At 43.8% G+C, this 23,556-nt stretch overlaps 1 protein-coding gene across 1 annotated transcript in view; it reads left to right on the plus strand.

Annotated features, from left to right (window-relative positions):
• The window catches only part of ASS1 (argininosuccinate synthase 1), an 81,816-nt gene that overhangs the window by 26,521 nt on the left and 31,739 nt on the right, over positions 1–23,556 (plus strand). Inside the window, exons 7-11 of the mRNA XM_089537026.1 lie at positions 1,723–1,793; positions 2,434–2,464; positions 16,996–17,086; positions 20,335–20,419; positions 21,724–21,788. Of these exons, the coding sequence (XP_089393152.1) occupies positions 1,723–1,793; positions 2,434–2,464; positions 16,996–17,086; positions 20,335–20,419; positions 21,724–21,788 (343 nt within the window). The remainder of the gene's footprint in view (positions 1–1,722; positions 1,794–2,433; positions 2,465–16,995; positions 17,087–20,334; positions 20,420–21,723; positions 21,789–23,556) is intronic.

The raw sequence follows: 23,556 nt of genomic DNA on the forward strand, positions 1-23,556 counted from the left end.
ATAACAAGGGCCCACTGTTACTTCACTTGGCAACAGAAGGGTACAACACAGCGCAGGGGCCATGATCTTAACTGGCTGGGCAGGTTCATTGTGAAGAGACTTATTAGCTGGACTGATATACTTATATCATGAGCATGCTGGGTTTCTGATCATTTCTGCCCTTTGGGATGTTTTTTTATTTCCCGCCCTCTGTAACGTCTCCTCCTGATTTCAGCCCTTGAGTGAGTTTTGCAAGCGTGCCGGAGTTTGGACTCTGGCAGTAGACTTCATTGACTGTGCACCTGCTTTGAAATTTTTGCCCGAACGGCTAAATAAAGAAATGAAGTGATACAGAGTCCGTGCGTTGTTGTAAGGTCTGCGGAAAGCACACAAGCCTGCCGGAGAAATGCTGGTGGAGCCCTGGCTTTCTTTGGCAGCCCCAAAACACCTCCTGATCTGCGTCCTGCTGCCTCTCGTTTGTCAGGCTGAGAGCCATGTCATTGCTACATCAACCGCTAATTCTGTGCCTGGTATTTAGTCACTCGGTTTTCACAGACCATTTCACCCAGAGAAATGTCTCCGGCTAATTGAGTGAGTGGGGTGACCCTGTAACAGAGCTGAGGTTTATGGCTGTCTCTGCTCTCTGTGTCTGTGTGCGAGGGAGACTGTGAGACCCAGAGAGAGAGAGAGAGAGAGAGGTGGAAGGAAAAGGAGGAAAAAAAGAGGAATAAAATGGTGCACTTTTACCAAAAAAGATGAAGTTATGTGAACCATTTGCAGTATTTTTTTTCTTTTTTGGATAATGAGGACTAATAGAGATCTGATTCCAAAAAAGAGTTCCCAGATATCAGGGGCTGGTCCTGAGTCTCGTGGCGCAGACCCTCTTCTCTAGTTTTCAGGGTGACAGCACTGTCTTCAAAATTGTTTTTAAATAGTCTATAGACAAACAGGACTTCTAGATCTAGGTACGATGATGTTAGTCACTGTATCTAGATCTATGAATGAGGGTGATTAACAAACAGAACTTAGAAGGTCCATAAATAAGGAAAACATTTTGGCTTCTGCCCTCTCAGTGTGTTAAAATCAAATTTGAAAAGTGTGTGTATTTCCTCATTATTAGGCTTGGTCTTTTGGTGATATATTTGGTGAAGTTGTAATTGGTGCTTAATTTATCATGCTTAATGGAATTACTATAACATCAACCTTGCAATTTGGCTAGGGTCCCACCTCCTATGACTTTGCAAAGGCTCAGCTTTTGGTCTCAGGTATGGGCCCAAAAATCTCAGGGCCTAGCATAGTCCTGACATGTAAACCTATTCCAAATATTTTTCAGCGGCAATTAAGGAAGTTTGGCCAATTTGATATTTCCATATCTGATTACAAACTGACCCAGTCCCCAGTGTCCAGACTGATGTGGTAGTGAGAATGTAGCTGCCTAGCCCACATTTCACTAGATATTTGCAAGGATGTTGTGGGGCACCTTGTCAAAGGCCTACTGAAATCAAGATATTCTACATCCACAGCATTCCCCATATCTACCAAGCTCATAGGTGTGAAAAAAAACAATCAAACAACAGAGATAAGATTAGTCTGATTTGGCTTGTTTTTGAAAAATCTATGTTGACTTTTAGTGATCACAGCATTCCTTTCTAACTACTTACAGACTGTTCAGTAGAATCTTTACTGATATTGATGTCAGGCTGACTTTGCAGTAACTATTTCCTTTCCTTCCTCTTTCTGCAGAACAATGGAATCCCTGTTCCAGTAACACCTTCCAAGCCCTGGAGCATGGATGAAAACCTCATGCACATCAGGTGAGGAGACCAGAACGCCATATTCTCCCACTGCCCTGGTTTAGCAAAGACGTTCCTCATTCATCCTCAACTGTCCCATTTTCCCAAATACTTTTATAATATTCCAATTTCTCTTTCTTCCTTTCAGTTTTCTCTTTTGTTCTCACTTTACTTCATTTGTTGTGAACTGAATTCAAATTGAAAAAGGAGTTTCCACTAAATTAACTCAGCGGGGGAGAGGAGGGAGCAAAATGTTGCCCATCCCAGAAGGCATGGGCAAAAGCAAACTGATGCAGCATCTCCTACGTTGTGTTCTCTTCCGCAGTCATAACTTTTGCCATCTGATGTCGCTTGGTCACAAGTGTCCCCATTTTCTTTTGTGAAATGTTACTATTTACTAACCTTAGAGGCATGCCTCAAAACTTGGGAAACTGACTTGGACTGCAGCTGTCACAGTCTCCCAGTCAGCAAGCATGCTGGAAAATGTAGTCCAAAAAACTATCATCCCTGAGGTCTTGAAATTGTGTCCAACAGGTGATGACAATATGGAAGAAGGGGGGAAAGTTTGCACATGCTCTGACGTGTTTTGGAAGGATTCCCCATTGATACTGGTGGATAACTGAACTTTTTCTCTTCTCTCTTCCCTTCCTATTTGCCAAAGCTATGAGGCTGGGATCTTGGAGAACCCAAAGGTAAGTAAGACATAAAACAAAATTAGGAGAAATGGGGTGAAGGGTAATAACACCATGACAAGAGAAAGCATCAAGTTTGAAAAGTACTTTCCTGAACTCTGACTTTCATATAGAGTCTTCTATATTCCATAATATCGGAACAAGCTTGGTTTTATTTCCATACTAACCTGCACTTTTAAAAATTGCATGTAGTGTATACACTTCAGAATATATTAATTTCTAAATATGGGTTTTTATACATAGTCTTCAATGTGATCTGCTTTGGATTTTTCCCCCTGAGTCAACAACTATAATGGGACATTTGGGGTGCATAGACAGTGGAGGAATAAGTTCTACTCAGCACATGACTCAGGATGTCAGGGTAGCTTAGGTTGGTGGTGTGGACCAAATATGTCTCCTCGCCTGTCATTCTTGGCTTGTTTTTACAAATCCATGCCATTGATGATGACAGGCAACTGCTGAGTGACAGCAATTCAAGCTGACTTAATTGGGATGGCCACTAAGCCAGGGTTACTGGATGGTTTTCATAAATGGCCAGAGTGTCTATGAACATAAGCTGAGTTCCGTTTCTATAATAACAACATACAGTGTGGCACAAATTGCCGGCTACACATCAGTCATGTATTTAAAAAGCAGAAGATGCTAAGTCTCCACAACCAGAGTGGGTTCCAGCAGTGGTGTTACCTGGTGTGTGTGTGTGGGGGGCTGCCATGGGGGCAGCAGTCAAAACAGGGCACTGGCCTTCTCCTTCAGTGCCATGTTAAAGTCAGGAGGAGCACACTTGACCCTCCATATACACTCCCCTCCCATGGAAGGAGGGCCTGACTGAGTATCACCCCTCTTCTAGCTATCACTGGTGTGGGCTGTACCCCCCCCCCCAGCCCCCTAATGATGCCACTGTGTTCCAGATAAGAATGCCAGGTTTTTAAAATAGCAATAAGGGACAGCTGAAATTCATAGTGTTTAAGGTGGATCATCAGGAAATGGCTGTGACTCAAAACATATTCTGCTTAATAGCAAATAAAAGTTTCAATTTCAATTAATTTAGCCATACATTTCTTGATAAAATTAACATCTTTCCCACCTTCCCTGAGCATATGTGACCTAAGATGAACTTCATGAAAATCCTCCTGAATTCATTTTAATAATATTGAAAACAGTTTGACAATTATGATTAAAATTCAGAGTAACTTGAATCTTAAATTTGGTTCATTCTAGAGAACGTATGTTCCTCTCATTGCACCATACCTTCCAATTGTCCCAGTTTGGCAGAGATAGTCCCAGTTAATCTGTCACCCCACTTATCAGCTGCTTTTAAAATGTTCCAGTTTCTTTCTCCTCCTCCCACTTCCCCTCTTCATCCTCGTCTTACTTCATTTTTTTGCAAAGTGAATTTAAACTGCAAAAGTAATCTGCATTTAATTAACTCAGTTGGGGTGAGAGGAGGGACAGAAATTGTATCCGCCTCCATTAGACTTATGCAAAAACAAACTGCTGAAGCCCCCTTTAGGTGGTCTGTTCTTTTTTATTAATACCTTTTGCCATCCTGACTACACTATGCCCCAGTTTTCATCTGTGAAAAGCTGGAGAGGCTAAAATGGCCCAGGATCCTAAAACATGGCCAAATGCTTCTGTGTCCCTTAAGAGGGAGTCTAGGACTGAAAGATGTGGGGGGTTTTCCCCATTGGGGGGTGTAGCCTTCCGAGGTCTCCTGCGGGAATTAATGTGGCATCTTAGTTTTCCAGAATTACCCATCTCTAGCCTAAAGTTTCAAGCATAAATTCAGAAATCCTTTTCTGACCATCATCGTAATCTTCATCCTTATGGCCTATGTCCATCAGTTTGCTTCTTCCACCCTGCGCACTTGTGGGATTGGGGAGTCCAGTGGGAGATCTTGCTACCCACACCTATTCCTGTCCTTGTTCCAGAGCACCATCGTGGGCGTATCACTCTGGTGAACAAACATGGGCCACCACCAACACCCTGTGTCTTAATGGGGCCGAACAGTTTTGTTGCCTGCTGGTCCCTGTCGTTTCCACTTCATGCTCTGCTGGACTCAGCAGAGCTATTTAACTATCCATCAGCACTAATTAGACAAACAGTCAAGGAGGCTGCAGGAGCAGGGCAGACTATGGGCGGGGGGGGCAGAATCACAGAGAGTCTGGAAAACGTTATGTGCAATTGTTGGTGATGACTCTCCAAGGTTTTATTTCGTAGCAGAAGACAACTGTGGATGTGCTGCTGGATATAAAGAGAGGCTCCTGGGAGTCCAAATTTCCTGCACTCAAAGGAGGTGCCTGTTGCACTTCTGTATGATTCCTTCCTTTGGCGATGTTTCCTTCCGATTATCCGTGCTTAGAGATGGGGTAAGGCAGGGACGTAGCTAGGATTTTAGGAAGGGGGGGGTCCAGACTAAGTGCCACCATTATAATGGGGCTTGGATGCAGCGGCGCAGCAGCACACACCATTCATTTTTCTAATGGAAGGGGGGGTCCGGACCCCAAGAACCCCCCCCTTGGCTACGTCCCTGGGTAAGGTCAGTCCTGCTCTGTAAGTAGACATGCTTGAAATGTCTACTTACTGTCAACTTAGAGAGGCAACAGAATTCCCTGCCCTTGGAGGAAGTTGCCTGTTGCATTCCTGGATGAGATAGTGCCTTAGGATTGCTTGCTTCCTTCCTCTCAGCCTTTGCCAGGGATGGACTTTCCTACTACACTGACTTTTCTTCACTGGTATGGAGCCAGTCATTATTACATTCTCCACCTCCACCCCACTAGAAAAGCAATAAAGAATGCACCTACTTCAGGAAGATTCCCTGATGTATCTCTGTATGAGTTATTATTCTGAATTCACATCCTTCTGTTCAGAGAGCACATCCATGTGAGTGATGCATGCTGAAATAGGGCTCCACAGAGCATGGGTACTTCTCAAAAAGAAGCCTTTTAGAAGCCTCTTAGTGAATTGGGCAGTGGCTGCAGGGGACTTCCATGTCAATGGGATGGTGAATCTGATCAGGGTCTTGTCTGAACTTTAGACACTCTATCAGTGGTGCTGAATGGATTTAGGGGGCAAGGAATTTGCAGCTTCATTGAAAAGGAAAAGGGTTCAGCATTGCTTTGTTGTGTTAAATCATGTACACCCTCTAGGATTTTGGCATAATCTTCCTACTGGTATGGAGGTTACATTGCCACTGTCCAGCTGGTGGCCCTGCTAGTTGGGGATTGTGGAAGCTGTAGTCCAAAAAAGCAACATTTGAGGTTAAGTCTCCAAAATAAGCTGCCCCAAACAGTGATGTGTAAGCTTGGCTACTGTGTAAGACTCCAGTGGTACCTTGTCTGCTTTAGCACTGAGGATGGATGTGAGATGGACAGTATAGCCTCTTCTCAGTTCTTCTCAGTTTCTCATTTGCTTTGATCTGAACCTCTGGTGTGTGTGTGTTGTGTGCCTTCAAGTCATTTCTGACTTATGGAGACCCTAAGAGCAATCCTTTCATGTGATTTTCTTAGCAGTATTTGTTCAGAGAAGGTTTGCCATTGTCTTCCCCTGAGGCTGTGTGTGTGTGACTTGCCCAAGGGCACCCAATGGGTTTCATGGCCACACTAGGAATCAAACCCTGGTTTCCAGAGTCATAGTCAAACACTCAAACCACTGCGCCACACTGGATCTGAATCTCCATCCTGTCTGATCTAATCCATTAAAAATATGTGCAAAAACTGTATTGAAAAATATATTTTTGAACAGATTTTATCAAGAAATACCCCTTTATAACCACATTTCTTCTAAGTGCATTCTTCTGAGTTGGTTTTATCCCAAATGAGGCATTTCCTAAAGCATGTGTGGTACTTTTTAAGTAGAAAAATGAATTACAAACTAGTGGAATCTCCCCTCAGGAGGCTTCATTTGTTGGAATCACAGCTGCACTGCTCTCTATCAGTTTGGGGACCAGTAGCTGACCCCAATCAGAAATGGACTTATGAATATCTACTCTGAGCTCTCCACTAGGCCCTGGTGCCAACACCTGCTGTACAACCTCTAGAAGACATGCCAACAATAGGGTCAAAATAGACACATATATAACCAATTTTCATAGAAATGTCATGTCTGCAAGGGCCATTGAGTCCAATCTGCTGCCTTGCAGGAATATAGAAAAAAGCAACACTACCGAGAATGGCTATCCAACCTTTGTTTAAAGGCCTCCAAAGAAAGAAGAGCCCTCTGAAGCAGTACATTCCACTGTTGAATAGCAATTCCAATCATAAAGTTCTTCTTAAAGTTTAGGTGGAATTTCTACTCTTGTCATTTGAATCCATCGCTCCATGTCTTAGTCTCTGGAGCAGCAGAAATTTTGCCCCCTCTTGTACATGACAACTCTTTGCGTATGTAAAGATAGCTATCATGTCACCTCTCATCCTTCTCTTCTCTAAGCTAAACATCCCCAGCCCCCTTGGACATTCCTCATAAGGCTTGGTTTCTATACCTTTGATCAGTTTGGTCACCCTTCTCTCAATATGTTCCAGTTTCCCAGTATCTTTTTTTGACTGGACTGCCCAAAACTGGACACGGTATTCCAGGTGAGGTTTGACCAAAGCAGAATGGAATGACACTACTACTTCCTTCATCTGGATACTATATTCCTGTTGATGCAGCCTCAAATTACATTGTCTTTTCTCGCTATAGCACACTGTTGAGTTATGTTTTACTTGTGGTCTACTAAGACCCCTAGATCCTATTCATATGTACCACTCCATTCTGTATTTGTACATTTAATTTTTCCTGCCTGGATGTAGTGTCTTACATTTATCCCTGCTGAACTTCACGTTGTTAATTTTGGCCCAGCTCTCCAATCTATCAAGGTTCTTTTGACTTCTGATCCTGCTCTGTGGGATATTGCTTACCCTCCCTAATTTGGTGCCATCTGTAAATCTGGTAAGCATGCCCTCTGTTCCATCATTCACGTCATTTATGAAAATGTTGAACACCCCCCCAATAATTCTGAGGCCCCCCACCAGTTCCTTCTTTCCAGCATAAAGAATATCTCTGGGTTCTTGTCTTACGTCTATATTGCCTTTTCATGTTTGGTGCGCACTTGTGGTTCTCTGTGGATCACAATGGATGGTGAAAGAGCCAAGATCTAAACAGACACTTTTCTAGAATGTATTTTTTGGGTGGTGAGAGTGAAGCCTTGATGGACAGTGGCCTGCAGAACAGGGTGCTGAGCAGCTGTAAGTCTTCCACTCCATTCTTCCTTCCTTCCTTCCTTCCCCCTTCTGTGATCCCCCCTCCCATGAGCAATCCCCCCCCAAGACCTGCCAGCCGGAGGGATTTGAAAACAGATGGTTGAGCTATTTTCTGCCTCTGTGAGGCCCGATTGAGGAGCAATGAGGCAGCTAATGCTGAGAAAGATAGAAATTTACTTGCTTTAACTTCATATGGCACCCTGAAAAGAGTTCATTCAGTCCCAGGCACAACAATATCAACTTGGATGAATAAACCATTTGCGGCATCGATAGCTCTACATCACGGTTTAGTTCATGGACCATTTGCTTCCAATTTTTTCTCTTCTTGCCCCCTTCCAGCCCCCCCCCTCCACAACTCCTTCCTCGCCCCCCTTCCCTGTCCCCTTCTCCCCCCAATTGCTCCCCAATTCCTTTAAAAATGACATTGCAAGACCAGCCCTCCTACAGCGTGGGATAAATAGGGAGGCATTGATACACCGTAACAAACCTATATGTCATTTGAACTGGGCTTTCTTTTTCCAGGAAGAGAATAAGCCAAGAAGGCAGGCACACACCCTAATGATGGAATGCAAGCCAAATGCTAACTTTTCATTGCTTCCCCCACCACCCTGTGTTTCTTTTTAGCTATTTTATTTAATGGGGGCTTTTGCCTGGAAAATTGCAAACCATATCCAACTTTGCCTTTGGAGGTTTGGTTAAAGAGTTTTAAATACATATTTCCTTTCCTTCCTTCTTCCAGTTGGCTTGATCTTCTTCTTCTCCCTCCATCTGTAGTTTTCTCTATCCGTTTCTCCCTGTGCTGCTGTCTGTCCCCCATTTCTGTTTTGCTTTGTCCCCCACCTTTAGTGCTGAGGTTTTTCATAATCTCAAAGCAGGTTGTTGCTTGCTGTAATAAGTATGATCAAGGCTGCAAAGAGGGCAGTTGATGTAAAATTGGACTCTGCCTTCCGTGTAATTTGGGTGCTGTATTTGCACATTTTGAGTATACACATACATGTTAAAATAATGGGACCAAGCATAAAAGATGCTGGCAGGTAGCAATGTGTGTGTGTGTGTGTTTACATTAAAGATATAGTTTCAAAAGAAAAAAATCAAAGGGAAAAATTCTATCTCCTGCTTTAGAAGAAGTGATAAAATCTAGATTTTCTTTTCCTTTTTCTGTGTGGATGAAACTAGTCGCTGGGTGTGTTTCTGTACATATATGCTGGAATAGAATGGCTGATCATTTGAGTGGCCCATGGCAACAGGGCCATTTTCTTCATTAGGACTCTCCAGGGTCCAAAAGGCCTGCCAAAATTCAAAATGCCAGAGTAGTTTACACTCAGTTAACTAGGAAGCGGGCGATGAGAGGAGGAAGAGCAGAGACTTGCACTTCCCTGAAAGCTCAGGCAAAAGCAAATGGGGGTAGCTTCTCCTATCTTGTGTGGTCTCCCTCATTAATAAGCTCATTTTGCCATCTTGACCACACTTTCCTGTTTGGCCACACATGTCTCTGTTTTCCTCTGCAAAATTTTAGTGGGTATTGCTGCTCCCAGGGGTTTCTGAAAGAAGGAGTTTACCCTGGGAAAGGGCAGGAAAATGGCACTTTGGTGGGGTTAAAGACCACAAAACGGTGTGGGAGGGGGGCCACATATGGCCCCAGGGCTGCAATTGTCCTGTCCCCTCATTCATTATATGCATTGTTGCTACTAAAAAGAGCAGCCTGCTGTGATCTCCACCTTACCCCCCCCCGCCCCCCCCCCCAATTATTTGGTAATTAATGAACCAACTCATTTTGTGATGCCGTCATGGGGCTCTTCTCTTGGGTCTCTAAGTTGTAGTCAATGAAGTGATGAAATGGGATGCAAGGAGGTCACAATTGGATAACAACATATAAAACAAGTTCATTCCATTTCCTGCATGGCATCTTTTCAGATATTTGAAGATAGCTGTCATGTATCCTCTCTTCTTCTCCAAGCTAAACATACTTAGCTCCCTCAGGCACACCTCATAAGGCTTGTTCTCCAGACCTTTGACCATCTGGTTGTCCTTCTCTGAACACATTACAGTATCCTAATATTCTTCTTGAACTGTGGTGCCCAAAACTGGACATATGATTCCAAGTGAGATATTATCCATAGCTTTACTTCTGGATTTCACTAGGAGCATGACAGGTCCTTTCTTCCTGAAGATGTGAGTCATGGCAGCTGGTGGCATCCATGGCATTAGCCAACCAGCCAAACCACTCCCTCTCCAAAGAACCTCTCCAAGATGGTGAAGTTATTTTAGGACTAAGATTTAGCCCCAGAGGAAGTTTCTTTACAGTTTATACTAGAATCTAGAATGACCTCCTCACCAAAGCCACCCCTGGATCCAGGGAGAGGGGCTTTGAGCTGCCAGTGCTTGGAGGAAGCCCCCTCTTCTGTGTATTGGCCATGGCAGTCTTCCAAGGCATGGAACCCATGGCCACAGCACTGCTGGGTGGCAGAAAGACACCAGTTTTAGTCTGCAACAGAGCTAAGAAAATTACCTTTTGTAAGTAATCTGGCCCCTTTACTCCTTAGCTGTGGGCTGGAGTTGTGTCGTTGTGAAAGACTATGCAGGGACGTAGCCAGGATTTTAGGAATGGGGGAGGTCCAGACTAAGTGCCACCATTATAATGGGGCTTGGGCACGGCGGCGCAGCAGCACACACCATTCATTTTTCTAATGGAAGGGGGGGTCCGGACCCCAAGAACCCCCCTCCCCCCGGCTAGGTCCCTGGACTATGGCAAAGAACTTTTTACCCTTGGAATCCCCCTTTGCATCTACATGTGGATGTTGCGCCCTCTGCAGCCACCTGGTGCTGCTCATAACAGTGGGATGGTGGCAGTGGAGAGGGTGGGGGAACAAAGGATGAGCACCAGTGGTGTCCCTTGCCAAGATACTCAGGCCCTGAAAACTGCCCAAAGATGCCAGGTGCAGACACTGTTGCTACTTCTGCCCCTCTCCCCCTGCACCCGTCATCCATCATTCATGTCTGTGTTGCATGATTGCCCTCTCTGTCCTGCGGCAAACTCTGAATGATAAAATATGCCTACGTCTGAGCCAAACGGACCTGGGGTGGGGAGATGCATACCCTCAGCATTTTACAGATTAAACCGGGATACATGTGGCCAAGGAACATCAGAATGTGTCCAAGATGGCAAAAGTTATGAATGAGGAAGAACACATAAGCAAGGAGAGGCTGCAGCAGTTTGCGTTTGCTTGAGTCAACTGGGAACGATGAGATTCTGTCCCCCTCACTTCCCCTCTTCCCTGCTGGGTTGAATGCAAATTACTTTTGCACTTTGAACTTGGTTTGTACCAACGGATGTAAGCTGAGGAGAAGGGAGGGAAAGCAGAGGGGAGTATGGAGAACCTGGGATATTTTAAAATGCCCATTTCTCTGGGACTTAAATGCAACTGCCAAATAGGTAAGCTTTTGCAATAGATGCTGTGCCATCTCAAGTCAGTGAGGGAGTTTTAAAAAGAATATAACTGTGATTAGTTTTTTTATTGTTGCTTGATTTCTGCCCTTCTCCTCATTTTTCTTTGTGTATCGTAATACATTTTAATTTAATTTAATTTAGTATTGCACATGTTAACAGATTTTGCAAACTGTCTTACCAATATGCAGAAGATCAGGAAGCAAGGAGGAAAAATTTTAATTATTTACAAATAAGTGACCAAATCTAGTTGTTACAGCAGAATGGGGAGGGAAGGTGGGAATTTGAATCTTGTGCTTGATAGAACTAAGGCAACCACTTCCATGAAATGATCAAGTGCCAAGTAGCTTTGTAACTGAGTAAGAATAGACAAATAGACATAGGAGAGGCAAATTAGGAAAGGCTTTTGTTTGAATCTATGGGGAAGGACAAGATTCATGCTGCTCCTCTCTTCTCCCTCACTGACTTAACTGAGTGCAAACTACTTCTGTACTCTGCAGCAATTGAAATGAGCTGGGGGCAAAGAGGGAAAGTGGGAAGAAGAGAGAGAAACTGGGCCATTTTAAAAGCAGTTGGAACAGCAGTACAACAGAGGATTAACCAGGACTGTTGCTCCTAAGTCAGTGAGAAGGTATAGGCGTGGGAAAAACAGCATGATGTTGTGGTTTGAATGTTGGACTACGACTCTAGAGACCAGGGTTCGATTCCCAGCTCAACCATGAAACCCACTGTGTAACCTTGGGCAAGCCACAATCTCTCGGCCTCAGGGGAAAGGAATTGCAAACCTCCTCTGAATAAATCTTGCCACGTAAACCCCATGATAGAGTCACCTTAGGGTTGCCATACGTTGGAAATGATTTGAAGGCACACAGCAACAAGGAGAGAGGGAGGTAGGTGTTGAGAAACCAAGCCAACTCACAGCAAAGTGGTAATCTGGTTTAAGGTTGCCAGCAGTCTGTACAAAACCACACCATTGGCTTCCTCATTCTCAGCCTCTCACAATGGACCTGCCAGGAATCAAATTTCATTTACATTTACGTCACCTCTGGTCCTGCAAAGCTTGACTACTTTTTATTATTATTTATTTCTCACCTTTATATCAATTCCCTTTCTCCAAACTCAGGGCTTTGTGTATTGTCTTGTCCAGTGTCAGTCTCACAACAGCCTTCTGAGGAAGGGTGAGTAAATAGATAGTTGAGCTAGAGAGGCCTTCTCCAACCTGGTGCCCCCAGGATGTGATGCAGGTTTGTGAAATTAAAAATGAGTCCTGAAAACAAAACATTGCAGTGCATCCTTACATGTTCCTCTTCTTCCTTGCTATTAGCCAGCCTCTGGGAGATTGCAACAGCCTTCCTCAGCCTGTCTTGAGCTAGAAGTCTGAGCTTATTATACCTGACAACTAAGCTTTATGAGAAAACGCTTAGGAAGCCAGGTATGTTTAGACTGGAGAAGAAAAGACTGAGAAGTGACATGATAGCTATCTTTAAACAGGAGGAGGGAAGGCATGTAGAAGAAGAAGTCAGCTTATTTTCTGCCACTCCGAGAACAAAAACCAGTGGATTCAAATGACAAGAAAAGAGATCCCACCTAAACATTAGGAAGAACTTCTTTACTGTAAGAACTGTTTGAATGTGGAATGGACTGCTCAAGGAGTGACGGACTCTCCTTTGGAGGTCTTTAAATACAAGTTGGATGAGAATCTCTCAGCAGTACTCTAGTTGTGGTTTCCCACATGGCAGGGAGTTGAAATAGATGTCTCTTGGGGTCCCTTCCAACTTTATGGCTCTATGTTTCTATGCTTGATGGGAATAATCTTATAATCATATCCATTATTTGCGGGACTGTATTCTCATTGGACTTCCTAGAGAGCAATGTTCTCCTCTACTGGTGTTGTGTTCTCCTCTACTGGTGTGGAAATTTGGTCTGTCAAGTTTAAATAATTAAATTGTACCCCTCCCACTTGCCTACTGCTCCATCCCTTTTTATTGTTCCCCCCCTTCACCTCGGCCTCTCCCATCTGCTCCTGGTGTCTGTGTGATGCAAGAAATGTTTCTGTTGGAGTTGGGCCAGGAGCGTTTACACTAAGTGGGAGCTTTCCCAGTGACTTCATCCAGCTCTGATCTGGGTAGCCTGCGGGAGGCTTGGGTTCCTTGGGAGATCCCAGGCACATCTCCCCCCAAACCTTCAATGAGTACATTAAAAAAAGGATCTCCATCTGTTCCAACATTTTTGCTCCTGTAGTGGCCAACTAGATGTCCTTGGGAAGCATGAAGGCCGATGATCTTGCTCTTTCCCAGTAGGGAAAGGTGTGATCTGGGATATAGTTCTTGAACAGTGAGACTAGCATCTTGTTCAGTAGTTACGAGACTGTAAGATGAATTTAAACAATCCCATAGCTGAAGGAGTTCACATTTATGGTCACGAAGGACTGAATGTGACCCTGAAAACACACAATTATCATTAGCAAACTTGGCTAACTCACTACAATGTCCTCTAATGAGCGACCTCACTGCTCATCTTGTGAACTGATCATTTATAGCCAATCTCTGCTTCTTATTATTTAACTAATTTAGAGTCCATAAGCAGACCTCTTGTCTCATCCCATAACTTCTGGTTTTGCCAAGAAGTCTGTTGTGGGACTTTATCAAACGCCTTTGAGAATTCTAAGCACAATTTGGCCTATTGGCACATTACTCCAGGTTATGCTGATGCTTGTACTATTTACATGCTCAGGGAAAGAGGTATTCAGTATCTTCTTATGCTAGCAGTATTTCCTTTGCCTGCACCACAGCCTGCTGGCTTAACAAGCTGGTCAGCATGTGGGCACCGCTTCATGGGCACAGCTGCTCTTGTGACCCAGAACCTCAACCAGAGCAGCTTGTGACAGTCATCAGCTGCTTCTTCCATTGTAAGTATGCTGGTGGATCTGTATGCGTCACTAATGTTGAGCAGAATTCAGCTACAGCCTGGTGTGAGATGAATTCTGTTTTTACTTACAGGAAAGTTGATCACCAATATCCTATACTAGCTACTTAGTTACAAATGTATAACTAATTAATATCTCTTGGCCCAGTCTCACAAGCCCACCTTAACTGCCAGTAGCCAGACCAAATGAAGGACAGTTCAGCTGCTGATCAGGATGCAAGGAAGTTGACGCTTCCAGTCCTCTCCTGCCAGTGAGTGAGGCTTGCAACAGAAGTCCTACTACTTATTATCACAGCCTCAATGGCTGGTGAGAAGGGGTTGAAAACATCCTTTTGCCATCTAGTTGCTAGCTGAACAGATCTCCATTGTTCAATGTGACTTCTGACTTTTAAGGTGGGTTGGGACTACATAGTGTTACTGAAGATGGAGCAGCTACAGATAAATAAATAGGTCTAGTGCTGTGCAAATCAAGCTTGCACCAAACTGAGGTTATTGTAGTTTGGCTATATGATGAGATGACACAACACATTAGAAACAATGATAATGCTTGGAAAAGTGAGAGGCAGGAAGAAAAGAAGAAGATTTTATTAGAGGTGGATAGACTCAATCAAGGAGGCCATGGCTTCCTAGTCTTTGCAAGACTTGAATAGGGCTGTTGATAACCGGACGTCACTTCCAGTTTATCTTCAGCTTTTAAGAAGGGCTCTCTGTGGCCTAAAATGGCCCAAGGGAGAACCAAAACAGGGTCAAAATGCCCAAATCCCATATAGAGGGCAATAGGTGGCATCATGGGGGCAAAACATTTTGAGTCCTATGGAGCCCTAAGGGCCACAAAAACTGTCACTTGAGCCACATGTGGCCCATGGTCCATACTTTTCCCACTCGTTTTAAAAATATGTTAACTATCTAAGATCCTGCAGATAGCAAATACACAGCATATACCGCCAAAGAGCGACTTTTGCTGTCTGCACAAAGGGAGAGTGCTCTGGGAACAAAGGGCCAGGGAAATCAGACAATTTTTCCCCTCAACTGGATTTCATCTTTTTCTTTGACACCCTCACAGCTGGAGATGGAATAGCTATGGAGGAACAAGTCAGGCAGGAAAAGAAGGGGGAAAAAGTGTGACTTTGGCAAAGAGAAGACGAGAGAGGCAGAGCCCAGGCACCGAGTGCGAAAGAGAGAGTTGGAGAGAAATGGGGTTGATTCGGCACTGACTGAAAAACTAATGACTAGGCCTGACCCCAGCAGGTGCTCCTGTCGACTGTGCTTTTTGACGGTGTCCCTGAGGTTAATACACCCGAGGGAAAATAGAGGAACAAGCAAAAAGCCATTTCAAAACACATCAACCTTTATGTATATATATTTTTCCTCTTCGTCAGATTTTATAGTGCATGGGTGTCTTATCTCTTAAAGCCGGGCCGGTGGAAAAACAGCCGCATTCCCATAATTAGCTTGTGCCTCGGACACATCTGATGAATTTCCACATTTTTGGAGGAATGCAATAACAGGAAGGTGGAGCTGAAGCCACAATTTCTTTTAAAAATATGTATGTGTCGGGGAGGGAGAAATGGAAATAAATGCCACCTTTTACTTGCATGCTTTGCAATTTACAGAATCCTGCTCTCCCTTGCAACCTTTCCTTTCTTACTCACTGCCCATGTATGTGAAGGTAAAACGTACATCTTCCAGGCCCAAGCAAAGAACTGCTCAACATTTCAAACAGATAAGTTTGATACAATTATTGGTACAGACATCCTTTTGAGGGTTATGGGAACAATGGAAAAAAGCTAGGAAAGTTGTTGTTGTTGTGTGCCTTCCAGTCATTATTGATTTATAGCAATGGTGAACTATCATAGGATTTTCTGAGCATGATTTGTTCAGAGGAGGTTTGCCATTGCCTTGTTCTGAGGCTGAGGGAATGTGACTTGCCATTGCCTAGGTTCATCCTGTGGGTTTCCATGACTGAATGGGGATTCATACCCTGGTCTCCCAGAGTGCAACACTCAAGCCACAACACCATGCTGTCTCCTTATACACTACAAACTGTGTGTGTGTATACAAGCGTGCCTTCAAGTCTGAGAAAGTAGGATTATGTCTACAAAAGCTCAGGCTACCAACTTCTTTCTTTCAGTTAGGGGCTAAACAGATCTTATGGATTTCATAGGGTATTATCACACAAGGCACTGACCGCACTGGAATCATTGCCCAAATGCTTCAGAAGTGCGGAGGTGGGATAAGCTTGTTGTATGCCTTCGGAGCCCACGATACAGGACAGGATATCAGTTTTTGTAAATAAATATAAATACAGTAATAGAGAGGTATTGCAACTCCCAGAATTCCTTACTACTGGCTATAATGGCTAAGATTGCTGGGAGTTGTGGTCAAAAAAACCTGGGATTACAATAAATAAAATAAAATGATATATTCATACTGATTGTGATGAAAATGATTTCAAGCTTTCCTCTCTTTCCTCTTCTGTTTTTGCTCATGGGTTCTCTAACAATAGGGAAAGATAGGAAACTCTTAGTTTCACACACCTTCCCACACCTTCATATTTGTATTGGTGAATTCTTTCCATCATGGATATGAAAGTAGCAAACTCTTCCAAAACCAAAAACATAAAAACAAAATCCTCACCTGTTTGGACCAGGGAGATTCAACTGTTTCCTTAGGTTGCATCTACACTGCAGAATCAATGCAATTTGACACCTGTCGAACTGCCATGACTCAATGCTAATATAAATAAAATAAGAAAAACTCAAGATATTTATGCCCAAATGGAAAAAAAGTCAGGATCTTGATAAATTCTTACAAAAAACAAATTGAAGCAAATTTTTTACTCAGTTCTTAGTTCATGGATGTTTGATCCATCAATGTCAGGTCTGTATTAATTTCCTTCTCTTGTCTCTCACTTCTTTTTACAGAACCAAGCACCCCCTGGGCTCTATACAAAGACCAGAGATCCTGCTGTGAGTCCAGACACTCCTGATATCTTAGAAATTGAATTTAAGAAAGGTAAGGGTGGCATTCTTGCAGAACGATGGTCCGTCAACATTTCGGTTCAGACTGCAGCAATTGGAGTAAACCAAAGACAAAATGGAGAGGAGGAAAAGGAGGAGAATAGAGAAACTGGGACATTTGAAAAGCAGCTGAGAAGATCAGACAGTAGAGGATTAACTAGGTCTGTCTCTGGTAAACAGATAGTTGGAGGGTATGCCAATGTCCTCTAGGAAAATCCCAGGTAGGTAAGTAGTACATAGGTAGGTTGGTAAGCCATTGATCCCATTTGAAGGTCTGTCTGGTTCAGCACATGGTTACCTGATGTACACCTGATGATTTGGTGCCTTTAGTGTATTTCGGCTCACCACATAATTCCCAGCCTGATTTAGGCCCAAAAGGTCAGTTTTATAGTGGAAGGCAAAGTGGAAGGCAGTGAGGAGAAAAGGAAGGCCACATTATGGATAGACTTATCAAGGCATGGTCTGTGCTTGCAAAATCCTGACCGGGTTGTTGATACCAAGGTGGCTTGGAGGTCCCTCGTTCGTAGGACCACCATAAGTGGAAGCCAACTTGATGGCATTTCACAACATGTATGCAGGCTACAGAGCATTTCAGAAAACATTTTACATGGAATATGTATGGTTTCCCGAGACTTCATAGTGCCATCTGCCTCTGTCCGTAGGGTAACCAGACTGAAAACTGGACACAGCTGCTCTAATTTTGATCACTGTATAGAAGAGGGAATTTCATCAGGATTTGCTTGTTTACCTGGTTGTGTGACGTGCAACACTTGCTGAAACTCCTTCTTCTGCACAGTCCTACAGGAGCAGGGTTGCCAGAATGAAAAATGGAGAAGGCTTCTGAAATTTTAATGTTTGTGTAGAAGAGGAAGAATGGTTGTTTAGAAGAGTAGAATTTCAGCAGGTGTTGTTACCTGGTTGTGGGAGAAGCATCACCTGCTATAAATCCCTCTTATATACAACCATTAACAGTATAAGGACGTTATCAGACAAGGGAAATTGGAAGTATAATCCAATGGCAATCTGAACGCAATCATGGGGTTTCACGTTATTGCGTGATAGACTATCACACGCAATTTCGGGCAATGGGAAGTCAGCCTGAACGCAATCATGGGGTTTCATGTTATTGTGTGAGAGGTGATCACATGCAATTTGGGGCAATGGCAAGCTATTTTCGGGCAATGGGAAGTCAGTTCGAATGCAATTCGAATTCACGTAAATTCGCTGAACTAGCAAATTCACGTGAATCCGTTCTGGCCCCACTTTCTTTTCATTCGAAATTAAGAGAAATTCTTCCCATGTGATAAACTCTTAAGAGTCATCTCCAGTTTTCACTCTGGCAACCCTACTAGGAGGATGTTGCATAGTAAGGTTGCCAGAGTGAAAACTGGAGTAGGATCTTGTACTCTTAATGGAATTTCAGCCAGTGTTGCTTGTTGTGCAACCAGGTACAAAGTAACACATGATGAAATTCCCTTTTCTTCACCACCATTAAAGGTACAGGTGCCCTCTCCACTGGCAACCCTGCCATCCATCCTTCTGTCATCTTCTCTATTTCTTTCTTTCAGTACGACACTATATGAATTTCACATTCTGAAGCGTAGATGTTGTCCACCACAGCTGTTCGTCCTTTCTAACCCTCATTAATAATTTGATTAAAACTGCCAATAAATTAACTAGTGAGTAGGCAAATAAATTAACTAGTGGGTAAATAGAAGGCCTCTCCATGAACCCTCCATCTTCGTCCCTGCGCCGGCCTAGATGAGGTTGACACAGAGAGGCCCAGGCTGCCGTAATAACTCACTCTGTGCCTTCAAAAAGAGACACGTCCCCAGAAACCATTACCCCTCCTTTAGCCTCCGCACACATCTTCGTTTTACCCCCTAGTTAATTTATTTGAAGTTCTAATCTAATTATTAACTATTTTAAAAGGGATAAGCAGCTTTCGGGGACAATGCCCGAGCTCTGCCAGGCGAGCCACCTCCAATCACCCATCAAAAAGGCGACAATGGAAGGCGAAGGGGGAGTTGACGTGGGGAGGTGCTGACCAGGGCGGCCAGAAAGGGATTTGGGGTTCATTATTGCTGGGGCTTACATTTAATAGTCATTTACAGCTGAATTTATAAACCTCTCCAGCCGCTTTGGCCACTTTTTAAAAAATAAATAAATGAATGAATAAAATATGTAAAGGGGTTTAGAATGAAGAAGCTGACAGAACCCCTTCTCTATCCAGCGGGTCTTTGTAATAAAGACTAGAAAGGAGGCTATTGAGTCCTGATTAGTGACTGATAAAGCTCTATATGGTAATGAGGAGGGCAGATGGAAGAGAGATTAGCCTCCGAAGGGGCTTTTCCCTTTCCCTTTTGTGTGTCTGCCCACTCTAACCCATGGCCTCCCTCCTCCCCATCCTCACTGACTGTTTCCGTATACATTTATTGCTCATTTCACCCTGATGAAGGCCTGTGGGGAGAATGGCCTCCCCCCCATGTTTCCCCACATCTTTTCTTGTCCCGCATTCACTCCCCCTCCTCTTTATAAAAAGAAGGTGTAATAATTAATTCATGGCCAGCCCCTCCTTGTCCTGAGGCCACAAATAGTCCCGAGACAGGGTCCCTATTCACACTTGTCAGGCGGTTAACTGGGAACATGTGTGATGTTTGTCGGCCAAACAGACATTACAGGGGCCGTGTGTGGTGCCTTCTCTGGGTCTTTCCCGCCCTTTCCCTTTGCCCCCTCCAAGAACCGACCTCAGTGGCTGGTGGAACAGAAGGTGCCAGGCCCAGGGACAATGGGCAAGCGTGAAATTTCATTAGTCGAGCCCTGAGCTGCAATTTCAGGCTCCTAAAATAGAGAAGAAGGGAATAAACGGGGCTGGTGGGAAGGGGTCGTTGTACATGGGAGGGGGGAACTTTTATTACCTTTTCTTTAAAAAAAGGCCTTTCTCTTTTCAATCCCTTGGGACTTTTTTCCTGCCCAGCCTCGTATTGTGCATGGGTTCCCCTCCCTGTTTTAAAAAATGCCGTCTCTGGAGCGAAGCAGCTTAGCCATGCCTTTTTAAGAAGTTATTTAGAGTTCATATCTGTCACGTCTATTTAACGCGTCCGAGGTGATGTTTTAAAGAGGCGCTCTTGACATTAATAAAGGGATTCAAAGTCCAGTCCCCCGATCCATTCCCAACCCTCCTCCTCTGCTTCCTGGGCCCCCTTTTTGCCAGCTCTGTCTTGCTTTTCTCTCACTCGACAGGTGTCCCCATCAGGGTCACGAACATGAAGGATGCGACCACTTGCCATTCGCCCCTCGAGCTCTTCGTTTACCTGAATGAAATTGCGTAAGTTGTCCATTTCTTCGATAGCCACACGAGCCAAACTTTGTGTTGAGTCGGGCCTTGGGTATAGGATCTTAGAGTTGGAGGGGGGCACAAAGGCTATCTAGTCCAACACCCTGACATGCAGGAATACACAATTAAAGAGGCCCAAAGGATGAAACATCCAACCCCTGTTATTCATTAGTTACAGTTATATCTCACATTTCCTGCATAGAACTCAGTGGATCATATCCAAGGCTCTTCTCATAGGAGTTTATCACACTAGTGAAATTCCACGGGAAAATGGGAGTTAACCCAGAAATGCCCAAAGTTTATCACACGACATCACAGTTTATATGAAATAATGCAAAGTTAATCCGAATGCAAAGCAGAGAAAACCGGCAGCTTTTTACTTTCGGAACAACCCAAAAGTAAAAAAGCTGCCGTTTTTCTTTGCATTGCGTTCGGATTAACTTCGCGTTATTTCACTTGGGCAGACCCCTAGTGTGATAAACTAACTGAATTTGCAAGTTTTGTTTAAATTCGAATGTACTTTCAATCATGTTTAACTCCCGTTTTCCCGCGGGACCTCGCTTGTATGATAAAGCTCATTGTATCCTCACAACAACAAACCTACTCAGTGAGTGTCATAGCTGAGTGAAGAATACTCAGAGAATCACAGATTCTTAAAGACAGGTGGGACCACTAGGACCAGCTAGTCCCCATTTGCCCCAGCCATGCAGGAAAACAGAACTACAGTATTCTAAAAGAGAGCCCATCTTCCCCTGAAGCAGTCTCTTCTACTGTGGAACAATTCTTGCAGTAAAGATGACATTTAGGTGGAATCTCTTTCCTGTAATTTGAACCCACTGTTTTGTGTCCTTATCTGTTTGGGATCCCAAAAGATCAGATTTTGAATCCTTGGGTGACCCTCAGAGGAAGGTTATGGCACATCTCTTCTAAACAAATCTTGCCACAAAAACACCATGGTAAACGTTCACATTAGGGCTGATTTGCCATAAACCAAGAAAGAGATGAAGATATCATCAACAACAGCTAGAAAAAGTAATATTACTAAACAGTGGTCTGATAGAAGGCAGATTTCTATGACAGGGTGAGAGGAAAAATTACTCTCCCCTCGTCTTGGAGGACCTTTATTTGTAGCTGGCCATTTTTGACAGGCTAGAATGTTAGGTGGACCTCTGGTCTGAAACACTGTGTCTTCGTTTCTCTGCTTCTGATTCATATGTGCCGATTTAGAAGATATTTCAACTCTATGATTCTATGATTCTTAAGCATCCGCTCTTATCTCCTTTCTTACTTTGCAGTGGCAAGCATGGTGTGGGGCGCATTGATATTGTGGAGAACCGGTTTATTGGGATGAAGTCTAGAGGTAAGAAGAGTCTGTGTGAACATTCACTTTCAGTCATGCCTCCAATGATTCTGATGACTCTCCTACAGAGCAGTATTTTTTGCACCCTATGGCCGTGTGTTGTGTCAGATGTAACAATGTGTAGACATACTGCATATCCTCCAGCATTTCACAGATCATAACTGAAATACATGTGGCCAAGAAGCATCAATGTGATCAGGATAGCAAGTTACTGATGAGGAAGAACATAGGCTGCATCAGTATGCATTTGCCTGAACCTACTGGGACAGGCAAGACTCTGCCCCTTCCTCTCCTCCCTGGGTTAATAGAGTGCAAGCTCCTTTCGTGCTTTGAGCTCAGTTTGCAGCAACTGATGTAAAGTGAGGACAAAGGGAGAAAGTGGGAGGAGGAGAGAGGAACTGGAATATTTTAAAAGCAGCTAAGAAAATGGGATCACAGAGGATTAATAGGGGCTGTCCTTGCCAAAGTGGGGCAGTTGAAGGGTGTGAAGGAAGGTCTGGGCAAGCCTCTTTGGTGTGAGTCAGTCACAGCTCAGACAATGTTGTGAAGGGGAAGAAAGGACACAAAATTGAGGCTTATCTCTTGGCTTTTCTACACTACTTAAAACATACACTGGACTCACCCCAGTTTCTGTACAGATGTCCCCTTTCCAGATGATGTATGGCCACATCCACAGCAAAATTGCTGTTTTAAAATGTTAATCCATTTTAAGAGAACCCATTCTTTACTCTGGAGTTTCCTGGAAATTTTGGTTCAATTTGGCCCGATCCAGTTGTCCAGAGACAGAAAACATGCTGCCATCTCCCTTACTCTGTGCTGAGTAGTGCACAGCCTCATCAGCCAAGAAGCTCATTGTAAGATCCTAGTGGGCACTGTCACTTTTTCTGAGGTCAGAATGGGGCACTCATGCAATCAACACAGAAGGGGTAGAATGACCCTCTCCTTGCTGGTCACACGGTGGGGTACCCTATTCTGACCTCAGCAGAAGTAATGGCGCTGGCCAGGTTCTCGCAGGGAGCAGCTTGGCTAGTAAAGGAGCAGAGATGGCATCAAGCACAAAGAGGACAGGCCAGTGGGTCTGATGCAATGTTGACCTGGCTGGCCTGTGTGTCCAACAATGTGCAGGTGCGCAGATTTGGCTTGGTGCATGTGGTCACCATTGTGGTCGGTCTGGAGCCAGTTGGGGCATAATGCCCTGGAAATGTCCCGGATTAAACAGCCAATGTAGATGTGCCCTCTGACAGAAGGAAGATAGGAAAAGATGGCCTAGAGATGGGGAAAAGCTGCCATAGAAATAGGACAGACAGCGAAGGGAAACAACTGGATAGGTTTTGGGGGACAGTAAATGATTATTTATTTTTAGTTATTTTATTTTGTTTATTTCATTTTTATGCTGCCTTTCTCCCAAAAAGGGACCCAAGGTGCCTTACAAGATAAAACCACCTGTAAAATAAGTTTTTAAAAAATTTAAAAGGTTAAAACAGTATAAAAACAAAAGTTAAAACACATAATCTTTAAATAGTTCAGGGGTTAATGTATGATATAGTTGTGTATTAATAAACTTCTCCTTGAAGTTTATTAAACTTCTCTGGCTATTGTAGGCCCTGTTTAAAAACAGAAAGTAAACAGAAGGTTACTTCTGGTTTTTAAAAGACTCCTCGTATGGCCCTAAAACGGCCCATGAGGGTCTAAAAATGTGACAAAAGTGCTCCCCACAACCCCTAGATGGGTTTGAGAGCATTTAAAGAAATATTTTTGTAGTGGAGTG

This window comes from Sceloporus occidentalis, unplaced genomic scaffold (assembly GCF_023333645.1).
Source record: "Sceloporus occidentalis isolate IW3139 unplaced genomic scaffold, rSceOcc1.0.p SCAF_8, whole genome shotgun sequence".
Lineage (NCBI taxonomy): Eukaryota > Metazoa > Chordata > Lepidosauria > Squamata > Phrynosomatidae > Sceloporus > Sceloporus occidentalis.